This window comes from Sinohyriopsis cumingii, chromosome 1, assembly GCF_028554795.1.
Source record: "Sinohyriopsis cumingii isolate HCF-2022 chromosome 1, ASM2855479v2, whole genome shotgun sequence".
Classification (NCBI taxonomy): Eukaryota; Metazoa; Mollusca; class Bivalvia; order Unionida; family Unionidae; genus Sinohyriopsis; species Sinohyriopsis cumingii.
In genome coordinates this window covers 105735315-105751530 of record NC_142961.1, presented here as the reverse complement: position 1 = coordinate 105751530, position 16216 = coordinate 105735315, and the positions used below count along the sequence as shown (strand labels likewise).

Sequence of the window (16216 nt, the reverse complement as noted above, 5' to 3'; positions counted from 1 at the left end):
GATCACAGAATAAAACAAATCAATGATTCAGGACAAGTAGAAAATGAACTTGATTTTGGACAATGTCAAGTTCAACATACAATGTTACATTATCAATAGCATACAATGACATGGCCATATCAAGCTCGTCTAATTAATATTAACAGGACTTTATATTATGAAATGACAAAGGAAAAGCATGTGAAGTGTTAAAAAGGAAATAACTGATTAGACAGATTTACAATCCCACAAGTTTACTAAGTCTTTCTAACACTCGTTTAGATTGATCAAAATATCGTCATGTGACACGGAAAAAGTAGACATTGTAAGCTCAAAACACCAGAATAGAACTGTGTATGTATTCTTACACTCTACTTTTGTGCGTTGAAACTATTTGTAAACGAGGGCTAAAAGAGTCTTCTGTTATTTATTTTTTGAGATTCGGCATTATATTTCATAACTATTTGTAATTATAAGAACTGAACTTCAAGGTTACTGGACTTATGAAGTCGTGAAGCTCGAATGTCCATTCCACACAATGAATGAATTGCCTTATCGTCCCTATGGCTGTTCCTGCAGTGTGTAACCCAGTTTCAAGCTTCATGACGTCATTTTAATTGCAATTTGTATAGGTTATGGACATTTACACATTTCAATCTTCGAGTGACGTAGAACAACACAACAAACCACTCAGTACATTAACTACCCCACAAAAGTCATAGCAAATACTCCCTTTGCCTTAGCTACTGCACACAAAAGAACAATAGCTTTCAACTTTTCATAATCACTATATAACCTTTCATATACAAGAATTGTATATTACTTTGTACATTCTTTAACTTTATTGTAATCATTCCTGTATATTATCTGAATATTTTATATGATTTTTTTAATAGATATACAACTGGAATTATGGGAAATATCTCTAATTTGTATCATCAAGATCTTACCCAAAATGTTATAGAAAATGACAGGCATTACGTGCTACTATCATCATATGTCTTATGTCAGCTTGTGATATTTCTTTATAGAAGGCTCATATACTATTGTTGTAATAGACAAACATCAGCTAAATAATGCCATGATAAACCTTTCAGGCAGCTGTGCCACTAAAATCCCACAAGAATGAAATAGTCAGAAGCGTGTCTATTTATTCAAAACTCCAGTAGTGATGGTGATAAAGAACTGGACTTTGCCAATTAAGATCTAGGGCACGTTTCTCTCTTAACATTGACCTTTATGATGTGCATCTTTTAAGACCGCATTATGGTATGTACCGTTATACTACCTGAACCTATGCATATCAGCTGTCTTTTTCTGTTGAATTTCGTTTATCATTTTATGAATTTCACGAAAATCAATTGTGTGACTTCAACCAAACAATTCAAAGTCAAACACTCCAACATTGGCATGAAACACTGCAAGTAGATTCTAAGGTTTTACTTTTTAAAATGCATTACATAAACGCTTTGCTTTGTTCATTGCACGTTAATCTTACATAGGGAACAAATACCAGCAACTTACAAAAGTAGTTAGGATTAGAGAAAAGAACTCGAGGACAACAATAGCTATGATATCTCATGAAAACGTTCCTAAAATATTTTGTTGCTAAATTTTAGGTCAGTTTTTTATTTTAAAATTAAATTATATTTCTTTCATCTAAAAGTACTTCTGATTACTCAACAGTTAAATCAGAAATGGTGGTTAAAAACGATACAATGATTTTGCGTTAAATATCAAGGTCGGAGACAGAATACGAATCGGCTTGCACAACGATAGGCATCTGTAATACATAAGAGTCCCATCCACGAAGCATGCAGCCTCTATACGAACGATTGGCATACACACGGAAAATACTTATGCGGAAATGTCGTCACATGATATTGTAGCTACATTATCAAACGGATAGGGATCGTTACTTGCTCTAGAAGTATTTATCAGACACATTCGTAAGTCACCATTACTATTCAAACTAGGACATGGTGTCGTCTTCTAAACAACCACAGGACTTTGAATGACTTTGAATTATTAAAGCTGAGATCGGCCATCCTGCTAAATACAACTATTTCAATCACAACAAACGAACCGGGGGATTTTCAACTGGATTTTAGATATAGTGTTATTGGTTGAAGTAATATGGTTTTTGTGATAGTCACATGGCATTGCCAGAGCGGATACAGGGATATCGGTTAGGAGAGACGTAAACGCGTAGTCAAGGAGCCTGTGGGATAAAACCCTTCGTTGTAGCTCAGGATCGAAACCTCAGGAATGTCCATGCATTGTAAGCGTTTCGAGAGCATAATTTTAACCATCCAACTGAAAGCAAAACTTATTCTAGTAACGGTCTGGATTTTGTCGTGGTCATTCTTTTTTCGGGGGAAGGTGTGGCATGCTGGCTCTGCTATCCGCTCCATCCAGGAGCCTTCTTGCCTAATTGAATCAACCCCTGCGTGCTCAGTGTATGGCAAGAATTCCTATTACGCATAAGGTGGTAAGATAAGGTGTTAAATTTTAATAAACACACTTAGCTACTGAGAACGCATAGTATGTGTAAGGTTGTCGTTATTTATCACGCCCAACACTTCGCTACCAAAGGGTTCAATTGAACCTACCACCTCCATCGAAGCCCTATGCATGCACAGGACAAATTCCTTGTACTGAAATGTTGTCACCTGCTTTTATAACTACATTATTTTTGAGAAGGGATAGTTAAACTGCTACCAATAAAATCGCCAATTTGTGGTGGCCTATGTGTACTGATTTTCTGACTGATTCATTTTAAAAATGAAGTTTGGAGATCTAAAATATTTGTTAAAGGGAAATCTATTGAAGACTACTCTTTGGCAAGGTGGTCTGCTTGGGTCAAACTATGACACTTTTGGAATAGCTCAATAGCTACTCTTAGAACACGTACTTGTATATTTTTGCATCATGTTCTTAGGTTGGACTAACGTTTATCTTTCACATTTTGATTATATAGAGGTAAGATTAACTAAAATCGAATCGTGATTATCTAATAAAATACAGACACATAAACTTCATAGAACTGGTTAAGGTAAAAAAAAAATGAGGAAACCTAAAATTAAATGAAAGAAAAAACCCGAAAAACATTTTGGGGGAGAGTGAAAAAGTGTTGATAACACTGACCATGAGGGTTAGGTGTCTTCCGACACAGTAACTAGTGGTTATATTGTGCCAAGATAATTAGAGTTAAGTCCTTTCCCAAGGATGTACGCTTGTAGCCGATTCAAGCTGATCAGAAGGCACGATTCGAGTCCGAGACTTTATCCAGTGAGCTCATTCGTTTCTCTACTTAGATTGGAGTGTATTTTACTTGCGTTAAAGACTGACAAATGAAACTTCTAACAAAAAACTGAATCGCTATAGTAATAACATAGTAATAAGCAATGATAGATTCACGTCTTTTCAGATAATAAAAAGTCTATGTCAGAGAGTGATGGTGATAACCTACTAGACTGAATTTTCAGGCGTCAATTTATGGATCCAGGAAGTCAAATCTTCCAAACAACTGTAATTATATAATAAGAAATGATTCTGTGAAAACTTGAATTCCGTGGGTAAGGTGCAATTTCTTCGCTCACGAGAACCTTCCTTCTGTCACATGAGAAGTACATGACGTTACCAAATGGAGGCTAATACACCATCAGTCAATGATCATGCAGGTTTCCATTCTCCCTTCTTATTGAAATGTTTGAGCAGTATTAGTGTTTGATGAGGTGTCAATTACTTTTCTTGTATACTTCATTCCTAATGTTAATATTCAGGTGAACAGCAAGCAATGTATATGTTTAATACCTGAGGCTGCTAGAGTTCTCATAAAGTGCAGTCTCACAGTGAAAGATTGAATACATGAAGCGCCTTCATTTAAGGCAGATAACTCTACTAGACAGAATGAGTAAGCGGTTGAATTCCATTTTGTAAAGGAGATCAATTGCCAACATTAAATTTCTGCAGTTTATATATTTTGTTCATGTTTTGTAATAACATTATAACAAATGTTATAAAATGACATGAAATATATGTTCACTTGGAACCATAAGACCATGGCTTTTCTGCAGGCCAAACACAATTCAGAACCCAAACACTAGTTATATAACGATCTTTAGAACTTGTGTTAATCATTCTGAATTACATGCTTCTTCTAACGTTCGCACACTGCCAAGATTAATCTTCCTTATGCATAATAAACGTAAAATTAGATTGCATTTAATTCGCTTGTGTTGTTATTTCAAAAAGAATATAGAGAAACGTTCCTTTACATTTTATTTTACAAAACTCTCACACCCATGTCAGGGGAAGCAAATCTCGATCAAATTGGATTGATGCGCGTATTTCGGTATTAAAACACAATATAAATTGCGAAGTGTTACAGCATACAGCATTTATTCAAGACAAGAAAACATCCACGAAATATGCGTTGTATACAGTATGTTTCTTTTCAATATAGCCATGTTCTGAATCCTTTTCAGCCAACTACTGGACCATTAGGTCTATTTCTGAAAGAAGAAACAGTAGACGGTAAAGCTTCCTGTTTTGAGGGGAACAACATAAAGGTTGAACAATTTGAACAGATTTCTCCCAATGGAACATAAAAAGGTAATTTATAAATGTGATTTTGGTAACTGTGAAATAAAGTGAAATATGTAGTACAGAAAGACAAAATCAGTATCATCTTCCGGAAACGAAAAATAAGTGACATAGGTGTGTTTTTGGTCATCGGATTACAATAGACGTTTTCAGCGCCATCAGCATGGTCAGATGAGTCACTTCAAAATTTAAACGTTTGTAAACTCTGTGTGTTGCAACCTGACTGCCATTATAATTAGGATCGTTTGAAAAGAATAGAACAAATGTAACAGTTTAAAACTTTAGTTGAACTATCATTTTGAAATTGGACATGTCGATATTTCAATTTTTAAATTTCAAGCTAAGATTGCTCTCTGCTGTAACCATTTAGATATTTACGTAACATAGCTCCACTGTGTCGTGGCGATAATCTGAACACAAAAATATTTCGATGTTATGAATGCTTTGCTGTTCAAGTTACTTGGTTGTGGACAATATACGTCGCTATTGAGACCAAAGTTTAAACGGGATAATGACGTGGCAAGATGAATTTGGGATCATTTCTGGACACATGCACGTTTATAATAGCCAACATAAATTTTGGTCATACACTAAAGCACACATTTCATTATACATGTTTGTTGTTTTGTTTTCTTTCGTTTTGTCTTTTGTATTCTTGAGTGTTTTGTGTAATTTTGGGCTATTTTTGTTTTGTTTAATTTTGTTTAATTTTTGGAAGATTCTCGAATGGGGGCGGGGCGTCTCTGTTATACAGCAGGCATAAAATGCAATCAGAAAGATATCTGGAAACCGTGTCCTAAAACCTGATTTAACAAAAGTTGTTTCGCGCGTAAACAGGAACATATTTAAGGTTTTGATACCGCTATCAGAAACAAAAATGTTTATTTAGAAGGCCAAGACACACGAACAGTAGAGCCAAGATCAAAGATAACCCCGTTTAATAAAAGTAACAATTTGCTTTCAGTAGAGTAACTGGTGCAATGGCTGGAACTAGTACTACAGTCCCATTCACGCCATTGCAGGTTAACCTTGAATAGCAACAGTCACTTCTAGTCTATGTGCTGTAAAATAAAATGAGTACGTAACACTTCCTCCACAATACTTCCTTGTCAACGATTGATATACAGGACAAATACTTTAATAACATCTTACACACTAATGGAAATAAGTCAATAATAGCTTATATTTATTTATTTTTTAAACTGAATAGGCTCATAATCGTCTGGACACAAAAAACTAGAGAAAACTGAATTTAATTGTTACTCAAAGGAAGAGAAACGGAACATATGTTGAGGTTTCAGTTTCTTTTGTTTTTTGTAATTAAAGATTTGTTCACGCTGTCTAATTATGTCTAAATATGTCATCTCTCTACCAAAACTGCTATGTGGCAGTTTATAATGTTACTGAGGCGTCATGACTCAGACATTTAACATCATGTCCCACCCAGTCACATTATCCTGAAACCAGGTCGACTAGTCCTAACACCAACCTTTTAATGCTGAGCATCAAGCTATGCGGCTGCTAGTGCCGTTTTAATAAGTCTTTGGTAGGACTCGGCAAGGGTTCGAACCCACATCCAAGGCGGACGCTCTAACCAATTAGGCCACCGGAACGGTCACTCCAATCTAAGACCGAATAAATACTTAAGTAACTTTGTCACATGTTTTATTCTCTCAGGTGCTTTACACACGATTCATTTTCGAATCAATTGCTGGATCTCTTTGGACTTACTCATTTTCACATATGAAATATCGAGGTTCATCACAGTTGTCGTCGTTCATGCGGAAATCTTGCCAGTTAAACAACCCAGCACAATCATCGATACCATTTAGACTTTGATTTGGTTCTCCAGGTGCCCATAGCTTGAATTCCATTTCTTCACTGCTAGGTGCCCAGACCCAATGACCTTCAACTATGATGTCATTTCCGGCTGTCCAATATTCTATGATCGGCTGACTTGTATCTGAATTTGTCCATCAGAAAAGTTAATAAAATAATTACGACCGACCGTCGCATAAAATATATCAACAAATCCATCAAACGTTTTCGTTTGGCGTGTGTTTATGTACCAGGCCTTCTGTAACACCGACTGAACAGTACTAAAACCTCTAACACGGCAAACAAACGCGGAATTAATGTAAATAATGTCAATCTACGTTTAGGAAATGGTAATTAGGTGATATATCGTTTAGTAATCTTATACATTTAAACTTCTAAAAGAAGAGCTATGGTACATCCGATGAGTCATACTTTAAGGTACCCAATATATTCCTAAAACTTAAAATGGATATCTTTTGCGTTTCGTGCCAATTCGAAAAAAGTATCTCCTTATGTCCAAATGTTTCAACACCTCTAGTGTCAATTGGCCCTTGATAGAATCTTACGGAACAAATCTGAAACCTTCACTTTGTGGCGTAGCCAGTAATGTGTACAAATGGCAGTTAAACACCAAACAACAACAAACGTGACAGCAAACAGCCCAATACATTTCATACATTTCTTTAAACTAAATTAATGTTTAATGTTGACTGTGACAGTAGATAGTATAATTTTAATTAATGGCGAAAGTATTCATACAGTGAAATAGCAAAATAATTATGTCCCCCTCCCCCCAAAAATTAATTCTGAGGACCCTTCCCTTTACAAAAGGCTGTTTTATTGGAATTGTTGGCGCCCCCACCCCGTCCCCCGGACCTGCCGCCATCCCGTTTGCTTTTGTGGTTGCTAGGCCACTGATTTCGCGGAAATGTGAAACTATATTCCTTAAGGCCAAAACCAGCAAATGGAGCTGCTCTATTGTTAGCTGAGGTTCCCGTGACATAGCCATATATAAAAGTTGGCAAAAAAGCGATGATGTGACAACAATTTGCTCTGGAAGCATTTCTCTTCATCGGGGATCTAACCCGTGGGTCACAGCTTTGACATTTTAAATCACACACACACACACACACACACACACACTTTAGGCAAAATGACTAGAGTATTTCTTACTGTAATTTCAGTTAGTAAACGAAACTTGATGCTTGCAAAATATTCATTTTCAGCTGAGTGGAAATAATTTACCGTTTGTTCTATATTGTGCACGTAATGTATCCTGTAGAAATCTAAATTCCTCAGGGTCATCAATCGTAACGAGGGCCGCACTAAATGCTTTACAGTATTCCTGGAAGAAACAAATCCAAATTCAGTGATACGTTTCAGATATATTTTACAAAATGACAATCTAATATTCTTACAAGAATACGCATTTTGCTTTCCCTCTGTTTAATGATGTCGCCGTTGCCAGTTTTTCATCCAGTCTATTTATGTATTGCTCGAGCTAACAAGACAGTAATTTTGAATATCCCTGTATATACATGCTCTATTGTTTAAAGTAATTATATTGTTTCTACCATGCAGCAACAGATTTGTCATAACTTAAGCACATAATCTAACATTCAATGAGACAGGTATATATTTTATTTTACGATGAATTGATTCATCTGAAAAATTAATTAACTTTAACAGTGGTTGTTTGAATTTGTGTCTAAAATCTGTAAAATCTGGAGAAATATGAGAGAGAGAGAGAGAGAGAGAGAGAGAGAGATATGGATGTACCATAGCGGCATGCCAAGATTCCAGTCTTTCAACCATTACATAGCAATGGTTTTCAAACGATTTCCAGTTTTGTTCACACGCATTGGCTGGAAAATTTGGAATGATGAATCGATTAAACAAATGACTGTCCTGAAAGGGCTGTAAGTTATTATTACACACAGAATAATTAAGTCCTATCTGTCACACAACTTGACCCTGGTGCTAGATGTCCGGGTGACACGTTTCCTTGTATATTCGCTCACCAGAATACTATCCCACTTTAACAGGATTGCAACAACAACAAAAAAATCGAACTATGGACTTTTTACATTTTATGCGTTATTTGGTCTAATTCTTGATTTAAGATCTGTAAAAATCACATTTCACATTTTAAATTTTCCTAATTGCAGCTAACGTCAAACAAACAAAATAACAACATTCACATTTTATGAGATGGAGACATGTACGGTAATTGTAAAATAAATTATATTTCCATCAGTTTCTACTTTCAATTATTCATCTCGTATGTTTCCGCAGGATCCCCTCATCTATAATACTTATTCTTTCATGTTTTGGAAAGTAAATAGATAACGCCAAATATATACCACTGACAACTGCATGTGTGGAAATAGTGTAATTGTATGTGTAATTGTATGTGTAATTGTATGTGTAATTGATACTTAGATCATACAACACCAATAGTGCTACGTTTAGAACCCAGAATTTTACGTGATATTCAAAATATGTATGGAGAGAGAGAAAGAGAGAGATTTGACGCCGTCTAATATTAGACTTTAAAAGTTAGCGAACCATTATTGAATTATTTGTCATTTTGTGAACACCTGGTGTCATATTTTATGCCTGCCAAATGATCTTACTTTGGAACGGACATGGTAATAGGGTTTTATTTAAGTAACCTTTCTTTTTCTTTTAAAAACTCGCGTATAAGTCTATAATATTCTTATTTGGTTGAGCTTTGATCAATGCATTAGCTTTATGATTTTTAATGGCAAATGTTTTCATTTTCTGTTCATTTTAACATTTAATAAAATATTTTAACGTTAAATGTGGTGAAATTTTTTAAATAGAACCTGTCATGCATTCATTTGTGCAGTTTTGTAAATTATTTCTCCGGTAAAGTTTGCTCTCATCAAATTCCAGAATATTTCCGCTTGGATCAATAAAGTGTCACAGCATGAAATAGCCTCTTTGATTTAGTTTCTGTTTGCAGTCATGAGTGACGTCCGAGTCCTTCCAGAATAAATCGACTATCCATTACTGTCATTGTTTACTTATTAAATGATCATGTCAGGTAAACGTGCCATTTTGCAGTATACCATCCCAACTTGTGGTCCAAAACAAATTAAAACGGCAATTGTTTTGGGGGGAGGCGTTTTTTTCATACAGTTTCAATGGAAAAATGGCAAGAAATTGAATATATACATATAATAGTTTCTAACCTGAAATATCACAAAGGGAACAGTGTTCGTACTGCCCAGTGGGGAAATATCCTAAAGAATTACGTGTGTGTTGCCATAGAGAGAATTATCCCAAAGACCTATTTGTTTGCATTACCAAACAATGAGTGTAAAATGTTCATCCTATTTCGTGGAAAACTACCTGTACTGTGGTCTACCTAGTTCGTGGAAACGTATTAGTACTGTAGCATTAAATAATACATTTATAAATAATACTAAAAGAAACTAGACCAGTAAGATGAGACCATCCACTACTTTACCTTTTAATAAAACATATATAAATTCTGAGTCACAAACTTAGAATCCTCCTCTATTTTTAGCTTTGAAAAACTCTGGCTCACCATCCAACCTCAGATCAGCTATATATATATGGAAACAGCACTCACATCCCACCATATATTTACTTCTTTTATATTTTGTTTAAAAATCTCACCAACATATGACTTCACAACATATGTAAATGTTGTCTCAAAACCCTTTAGTATTATTATCATTGTTTACAAGTTCTAAACATCATATGTATAAACTCGCTATCAAAACTACAAACCTTATAGAATGGTGATGACTCTAAATTCTATTTGCTATGTCATGATGCATTTCTGCACATTACATTAGATGTATAAATGGTTATGGAGCCTTCTTTTCGATGACCTTCTAGATTTTGTACAGCGTCAAGATCGTGTTAGATTCTCCACATTTCGAATAATCTGTCATTTAAATAGTTGACAACAAAAAAATGGCGCTGGTTTATGTGCTAGTCAGCTGTCTTTTGACACATTTATATGGACATAGTACACAATTAATTTTACTATATGTTCTCTACATTTGTTTCTCAGTACTGACCTTTCCACTGTGTGACAATCAATGCAAATCATATGTTAATCTAAAATACCTTCAAAGATGACTTCACGGTGAAGTTCTTGTCAAAGGTTGACCTGCTCTTTTTTTAGATCATTGACTCTCAACATAACAGCATGTAACCAGAACACGTATTTCACTTCCGGATCATCACCAAGGCCTTATTACTCACTGTGCACTGTCGCCAAAATACATACAGACAACAACACCCTGAGCTCATATTATCAAGAATAAACAGTTACCTTTAAATCCCTACCAAAACTGCATAAATAAAACTCTTCTATCACCATCAAAATGAGAGAGGAAAAAATGTTCTAAAAATAGACTAGAACTACATTCGTGGGTACTGAACTGGAAGTATTAATTGTGATGTAATTCCATATGAAGCAATCATATGGTGGGACGTGAGCGTGCTTTCCCCAAAGAATGGCAGTGAGCCAGTTGAACAACTTTAACATTGTGTGCGAGTCAAAAATGTAAAAGTAGTGCCTTTTTAAAAATAAAAAACAACAAAGAACATGGTGGATGAGCAGGGATAGTGAGCCAGCATATTTACCAAAAATAGAAATGGTGTAGGATCAAATATTCATGCGTGTGATATGCCTTGATGTGATTTTTGGAACAATTTAGAACGGAAAATGTTAAGATCTTAGTAGTCTAGGTTTTCAAAAATTGTATAAAAAAAAAGGTATCAATCATACACTGTTCCACGGAAAAAATACCGCAGTACTGGTAAACAAATTTGAGCATGGTGAAGCATTGTACTCCTACGTAAGCGAGGTATCCCTTCTAGTGATAGGCCACGTCCCCATACATTCGTTGGTCAAGAAACAAATGCGTCAATGGTTTTGAATGTCTCACTTTTAAATGCAGTAATTCTTAAACAATGCAATATCATTTTAGAAGAACAAAGAAAATGGTATTTTCATGTATGTAAGATATAAACAAAATATGTTTCAATAGAAACACCCATATTTGACCTTAAAGCTTTCAATCATTTCACCTGTATGTATATTCTTTTCTACGTCCATGCCGTATCTACTGTGCCCTGGTTACCTCATATAGTTTAACTCGTTTACTACTCAAATGCGATATATCTTAGCTTCAACGAACTTCCTGTGACATGCAGACGAAATTTAGTTCCTTTTCATATAAAATTGATAAAGATAATAATTTCATTTCAACCATTTCAATTTAGCTCACCTGTTACTGCTGTGATCACAAAAAAATTGAACACTATGTTTACCATCTTGGCAAAATATCCACGCTCTAACTTCTATCTTGATTTTCCGAATCCAAGGCAGCACATGCGCACTTACAACGAACCAAAACTAGACTGGTGCTTGCATTTCTACATTTAATATCTTTATTGTTTTATTACGATTTGTTTAAGTAACCGGTATGTAAAATGTTTAAAAGCGTAGTAATAAAAGCTGTGACTTTTATTGTTTTTAAGTGACGTTGTACACTGTACTTTGTATATTTCAATCCAATAAAAGCTGCGATGCTCAAATCGTATTTTTTTTCTCGAAACTTAGGATAAGAGATATAAGTAAGGATTGACCCTTATCTGTCAGTCCGAAAGTTCATGTACCAAAGATGATACATGCCATTCATTCGAGTGCAGTTGATCAAATATATATGCTGAGAGAGAGAGAGAGGGGGGATTAGGGCATGTACCGTCTGGTTTTTCAAGGTTGGAGGATGGTCGGGGAGGGCGTTGACATCTTCGTTTGGCCATTAAAAGCTTAGCAGTGACAGGTATCGCGTGATGCAGAGGTTAGCTAATCAGACTTCTCTTTTTGTCTTTTTTATAGATTCGACCTTAATTTCAACCATGCTCGAAATTAGCGCTTATTCATATTCGGCTTTTTTTTAAATGTCCAAATTTCTGAAAGCAGATGCATTTTGATTTGGTCCTGTCCATTCCTCCGTCCCATAAAACTTATTATCATGATTGTAAAAAATGCTTGAGCTTGGCTTAACTTAATTAATATGTAAATACTCCGAACAATTCGAATTTTAAAGTACTTTAATTTTTACTTGTAGTTTTGCTGTACACATGGATGATATACAAACAAAATCCACTACCACTGACAAACAACATGTGATAGGTGATAGGCATTTGTATATTTATCTCTGCATGATCTGATTAGATTCTCGTGCTATGCATTCCTGACATTTGGATCTTGGTTTTGTATTAAACATGTCTAAACCATTATGCAATAAATACTTAACCCTGACCTGAGGTTCTCTAACTGGTACGCGGACCACTAGTGGTCCGCGAGCTCCATTCAGGTGGTTTGTGGAAAGGTTTACGTTGGTTAGTTAACTGTACTATCGACATTAGAAATGAACAATAAATGGTCCGCCGAGACACATATCAATCATTAGGTGGTCAGCCGAGAACCACGTCATTGTTCACGTGGTCCGCAAAACAAAACGTTTGGTAACCACTGACCAAGATGAATGACGCTCGGAATGCTTTTAAATGTGCATGTGTATGGAAATATTCCGGTTAGATATTATTTTCCCTTCATTTAATGATTTGTACTAATTTCATCAGATTTTTGGACTTTCTTGAGTTTTTCTTTAGTTTCTGCAGTAGGGTATGCGTGTTTTATAAACACATATCCAATTTTGCTTTTCATTTTGTCCCTATGAGGGTCCCAGTCCACCAACTGACACCAATACTGGTATTTATCATAAGCTGCTGGAACTTCCTTGTAGACTGTCACTACACATATAATGTTAATTATATTCAACCAATTTGCATGGAAATGTGCTACAACGTCACTATGGATAAAAAGGAAAACTGGATAAAATATTTAATTGGATGCAGTGGCATCCACACACACACACACACACACACACACACACACACACACACACATATATATATATATATATATATATATATATATATATATATATATATATATATATAGGGGGCCCCGAGTGACCGAGTGGTCTAAAGCGCTCACCGTTCCGGATCACTGCCATCTCACCTCTGTCTGCGTGGGTTCGAGTCCAAGGATCGGCTAGCGTGGGTACGTGGGAAAGCCTGTCAGTAGCTTCTCATGGTCGGTGGTTCTTCTCTGGGTTTTCCAGAGTTCTTCCTCCACCAGTTATACTGGCCGCCATTTATAGCCTATCTTGTGCTGAAAAATGGCGTTAAACCCTAGAACAACAACAATATATATATATATATATATATAGAGAGAGAGAGAGAGAGAGAGAGAGAGAGAGAGAGAGAGTATGCATGCCACTGCATCCAATATAGCATTAATTCTTCCGACGTCTTTGTTTTCTTTCATTAGACAGCTGGTAGCCGCTGACTTTGGCATACGCCATTATCAAGAGCTAACAGCTACTGAAAGAATAAACAGACGTAGAAAGAATTAATGATAAATGAACGAATATTCATGGAAAGTTAATACAGTACAACCCAAAGTGTAATATAGTGTGCAATCTTGCAAATTTGATTGTGACTTCACGCAATACAATTTGTATCCATTTGTTACAAAATACCAGCTTTTCACAAAGGGAGTTTCATCTGAAATCTAGGTTCCATGATGATCTGAATATACGTACCAACAAAATATAACATTAATATAAAAAGCATCAAATCACCCACAACAAGATGAGGAAATAGCTAAATATAATTTACGATTACACTGTGTAGGAAGAACTTATTTCTTTGAAACGAACATATTTAATCGTGCAATTAATACTGTGACTGTATATCGTTACAAGTATTTTTTGTTATATCTGTGATCTATATTTTGATTAATACGTAAAACATATTTTTAGGACAGATAATTCCAGTGTGAGAAAAGAACTCGAGAAAAATTCTAACTAAAACATCTGATGCAAACGTTTCAAAATACTTTATTGCTAAATGTTAGGTCAATTTTGTCTTAATATTAAATTAAACGTACGTCTGATCTCTCAGTACGTTAAATCCGAAACGCAGGCTAAAATCCGGTGGTTTGATGTTAAATTCAAGGTCGCAGCCTGACTAAAAATAAATTAGCTTATTGATAACGACTGACATATCGGCTACTCAAGGGTTCCATGGAGCTACCAGAACTACATGAACCCTTTGCATAGACATGTAAGAGTACGTGGACAATTGTTTTTGTACCTACATTAACTATCGGGGGGGGGGGGGGGTCGTTAATTGCCACTAAAGAAAGTGCTTAAAAAAAAGTTTTCGGATACATTAGTAAGTCGCCATTATTTTCCACAGTCCACCATAGTGTCTTCTAACCAACCACAGTACTCTGAAAGAGTCTGAAATAAAGCTGTGTATGTCAGTCTGCCATGTACGACTATTTCAACTACATCAAAAGAACCTGGATTTTTTCAGTTGGATTTTAAGAACAGTGTTATTGGTTGAAGTAAACTGGCTTGTGTCTTTGCCTGGATTAGATCCAGATTTATTGGTTAGGAAGGACATACACGAATACCCAAAGAGTCTGTGGGACAGAATTGTGGCTCAGGATCGAAAACATATGGGACGTTCCTGCCTTTTAAGCGTTTCCAGGGCATGGTTTTACCCATCCAGTTGAGAACCAAACTTACTCTAGGATACGGTCTGGCTGTTTTCGCGCTTATTTTTATTCGGAGGGGTGGCCTTCTGGCTCTGCCAACCCCTCCACCTACCAACCTTTTAACAGAATTGAATCGTCCCCTATTTTCTCAGTGTAAATCAAAAAATCCTATTAGGCATAATGTGGAAAATCCTTTAAAATACTTAGCTACCGAAGAGACACAATCAGTCTATAGTTGTCGTTATTCACCACAATCAAAACGCTTCGATAGCAAATGGTTTCGTGTAAACATGACACACACATACAAACCCGAGTAGCCGATTGGTCTAAAGCGCTCACCGTTCTGGATCAATGTCATCTCACCTCTGCGTGGGTTCGAGTCTCAGGCTCGGGTAACTTGGGTACGTGAGAAAGCTTGCCAGTAGCTTCTCGTAGGCTGGTGATTCTTGCCGGGGTTTTTCATGGTTCTTCCTCCACCAGTTATACTGGGCGCCATGTATAGACTATTTTGTGCTGCAAATGGCGTTAAACCCTACAATTCAAGCAGCAAATTACTCTGCAGAAATGTCACGTGCTTTTTAACTGCGATCAATAAAATCGCCTGTTTGTGGTAGCCTTGATGCAGTGACTTACAATGAACTGGCCGATTCATTTAAACATAACGTTTGCTAAATCTAAATTATCTTATCAGGAACTCTATTGAAGTGACCATTTTTTTTGCAAGGTGACCTGCCTAAGAATTAACTTTGATAACGTTTGGCGTGGATAAATGGTTGACTTTTATATGTTCCTATCAATTTTTGCAGACCTAGACTTTAACGCTGATGCTTTGCACACACAGCTTTGAATCAAACATATTTTTAGATTAGAACGACTTTTATCTTCCGCAGTTTGCTTATATGAAGGCTAGATTACTTACTGCGAGTAATGATTTGCCCATATAAAAATCAGGCAAATAAACTGTATTGAAACTGGTATAGGTATAAAAATTTACGGAAAGCTGAGAATACTTGTAAGGACAAAAATCATAATCCGTTTAGGGAGCGAGTGATAAAGGGTTGAACTACTTTCCTTTAACTGGCTTGAGTGTTCGGGGTCGTACGACCCATTAATACATGAAGATTATATTGTGCCGAGGTAATTGGCGCCATGTCCCTTTCC

General features: G+C 35.9%; 1 protein-coding gene across 1 annotated transcript; it reads right to left on the bottom strand.

Annotated features, from left to right (window-relative positions):
* Positions 1 to 4366: 4366 nt before the first annotated feature.
* Positions 4367 to 11825, bottom strand: LOC149807503 (C-type lectin domain family 10 member A-like). The gene is made up of 5 exons (XM_089940245.1): positions 11703 to 11825; positions 8185 to 8270; positions 7651 to 7750; positions 6319 to 6550; positions 4367 to 4496 (listed from the first exon to the last, which is right to left on the bottom strand). Exons 1-5 carry the CDS (start codon positions 11746 to 11748, stop codon positions 4466 to 4468), a joined length of 495 nt encoding a protein of 164 aa, XP_089796371.1. The 5' UTR covers positions 11749 to 11825; the 3' UTR covers positions 4367 to 4465.
* Between the last annotated feature and the right edge of the window lie 4391 nt (positions 11826 to 16216).